Source organism: Mizuhopecten yessoensis, unplaced genomic scaffold (genome assembly GCF_002113885.1).
Source record: "Mizuhopecten yessoensis strain PY_sf001 unplaced genomic scaffold, ASM211388v2 hete_35991554, whole genome shotgun sequence".
In the NCBI taxonomy this organism is placed as follows: Eukaryota; Metazoa; Mollusca; class Bivalvia; order Pectinida; family Pectinidae; genus Mizuhopecten; species Mizuhopecten yessoensis.
Genome location: NW_018482116.1, coordinates 1 through 1,666, shown reverse-complemented (window position 1 = coordinate 1,666; position 1,666 = coordinate 1). Strand labels below are relative to the sequence as shown.

The window sequence follows — 1,666 nt, the reverse complement described above, 5'->3', positions numbered from 1 at the left end:
AGTTCATTATGAAATTTTCGCCCTGAGGTGAATGAGTTAAATTTTGTACTTATAGCAGAATGTGTGGATACTTGGATACCATATAAACCTTGATTGCCTTCTTGAATTGTTTTCTTACAAGATTTCTTGCAAATTATAATTTTAGTTTTATATTGCCTTGTAAAATGGAAAAGTATTGGTTGAATATTTTCTTCCTTTTCCCCCCCCACAGAAATGGGTACAGAGGGAGATTTCTAACTTTGACTACCTAATACAGCTCAATACCATCGCAGGCAGGACTTACAACGACCTCAGCCAATACCCTGTGGTAATGTTCTGTAGAGTTCAAAGACATGCCAGTTTATAATACTGTTTTTAAAGACAGTGTGTCAGTAAAGTCAGTTCAAAGACAAAGAAACAAGCCTAAACATTGTATCAAACATTATACAGGTTGTATGCAAAGTCAGGTGTCAGTATACTCAGGTGTCAATAAAGTCAGGTTCACTGGATATTACAGGCTGTATGCAAAGTCAGGTTTGCCTGTATATTATAATGTCAAGTGTTGGTAAAGTCAGGTTTCAATGTATATCTGTAAGTTCATGGCAATTTTCAAAGAAATATAGATGTAAGAATACAACGATATGAGAAGTTATTGTATATATAAACTTTATTTTTTTTGTATCAGTTTCCATGGATACTTAGTGACTATACCTCAGAAACACTTGACTTGGACAATCCAACTGTCTTCCGAGATTTGTCCAAGCCTATCGGAGCTGTGAACGCAAAGAGCACGGAGAACGTACGAGAAAAGTAGGTCATGTCAATTCAAAGCCTATTGATCTCTGAAGACTTACTTAGTGTTTAGTTGACATTGGTTAAACTTTGTATCTCAAGGTACCATGTGTTGGAAACATAATCATGGTCTTCAGGTTTTGTTGCTGAAGACAGCTCTTTAAAAACATCAAATGAGACACATTTTGATCCGGATAAGAAAGGTGATCAGAGGCAATAGATTGAACACATTGGGCTTCATTTACTGCAATCGTATTCATAGCATTAATCCCCTAGAAAAATAATACCTGTCCAGACATTTTTTGTCGTGAAAAAAATGAGGTTCGTTGGTGAGCCCTACATTTTCAGTATGTTTATGATCTTAATCAGATATTGATGTTGTGTTGGTGTTCATTTCATCATTTAATCTTTTTTTGCAGATTTGAAACGTTTGAGGACCCTTCAGGAGTGATTGAGAAGTTCCACTACGGCACTCACTACTCAAACGCGGCCGGCGTGATGCATTACATGATCCGAATGGAACCGTTCACTGGATTACATATACAGCTTCAGAGTGGCAGGTAAGTTTAATCTGGTTATCTCCCCTTACACTTGGTAGGTAGGGTCCACTATAATTTATCATATTGAGGTTTATCCTGGGTATCTCCCGTTACACATGGTAGGTAGGGTCCACTATAATTTATCATATTGAAGTTTAGCCTGGTTATCTCCCCTTACACATGGTAGGTAGGGTCCACTGTAGTTTATCATATTGAGGTTTATCCTGGTTATCTCCCCTTACACATGGTAGGTAGGTTCACTGTAGTTTATCAGGCTGAAATGATCCAGGTGGCAAAGAAAAGTTATGTGTTGAACTCTTTGACCAGAAATGGACTGAACTTGTATAGACAAAGCT

The 1,666-nt window shown here is 37.4% G+C and overlaps 1 protein-coding gene across 1 annotated transcript; it reads left to right on the top strand.

The window, feature by feature from the left end:
* Window positions 1–211: 211 nt before the first annotated feature.
* LOC110444064 (neurobeachin-like protein 2) lies at window positions 212–1,331 on the top strand (the record flags this gene model as incomplete). Its single annotated transcript, XM_021488489.1, has 3 exons — window positions 212–307; window positions 665–789; window positions 1,191–1,331. Coding segments are annotated over 3 exons (362 nt in total), but the record flags the coding sequence as incomplete, so codon positions are not given.
* Window positions 1,332–1,666: the final 335 nt, after the last annotated feature.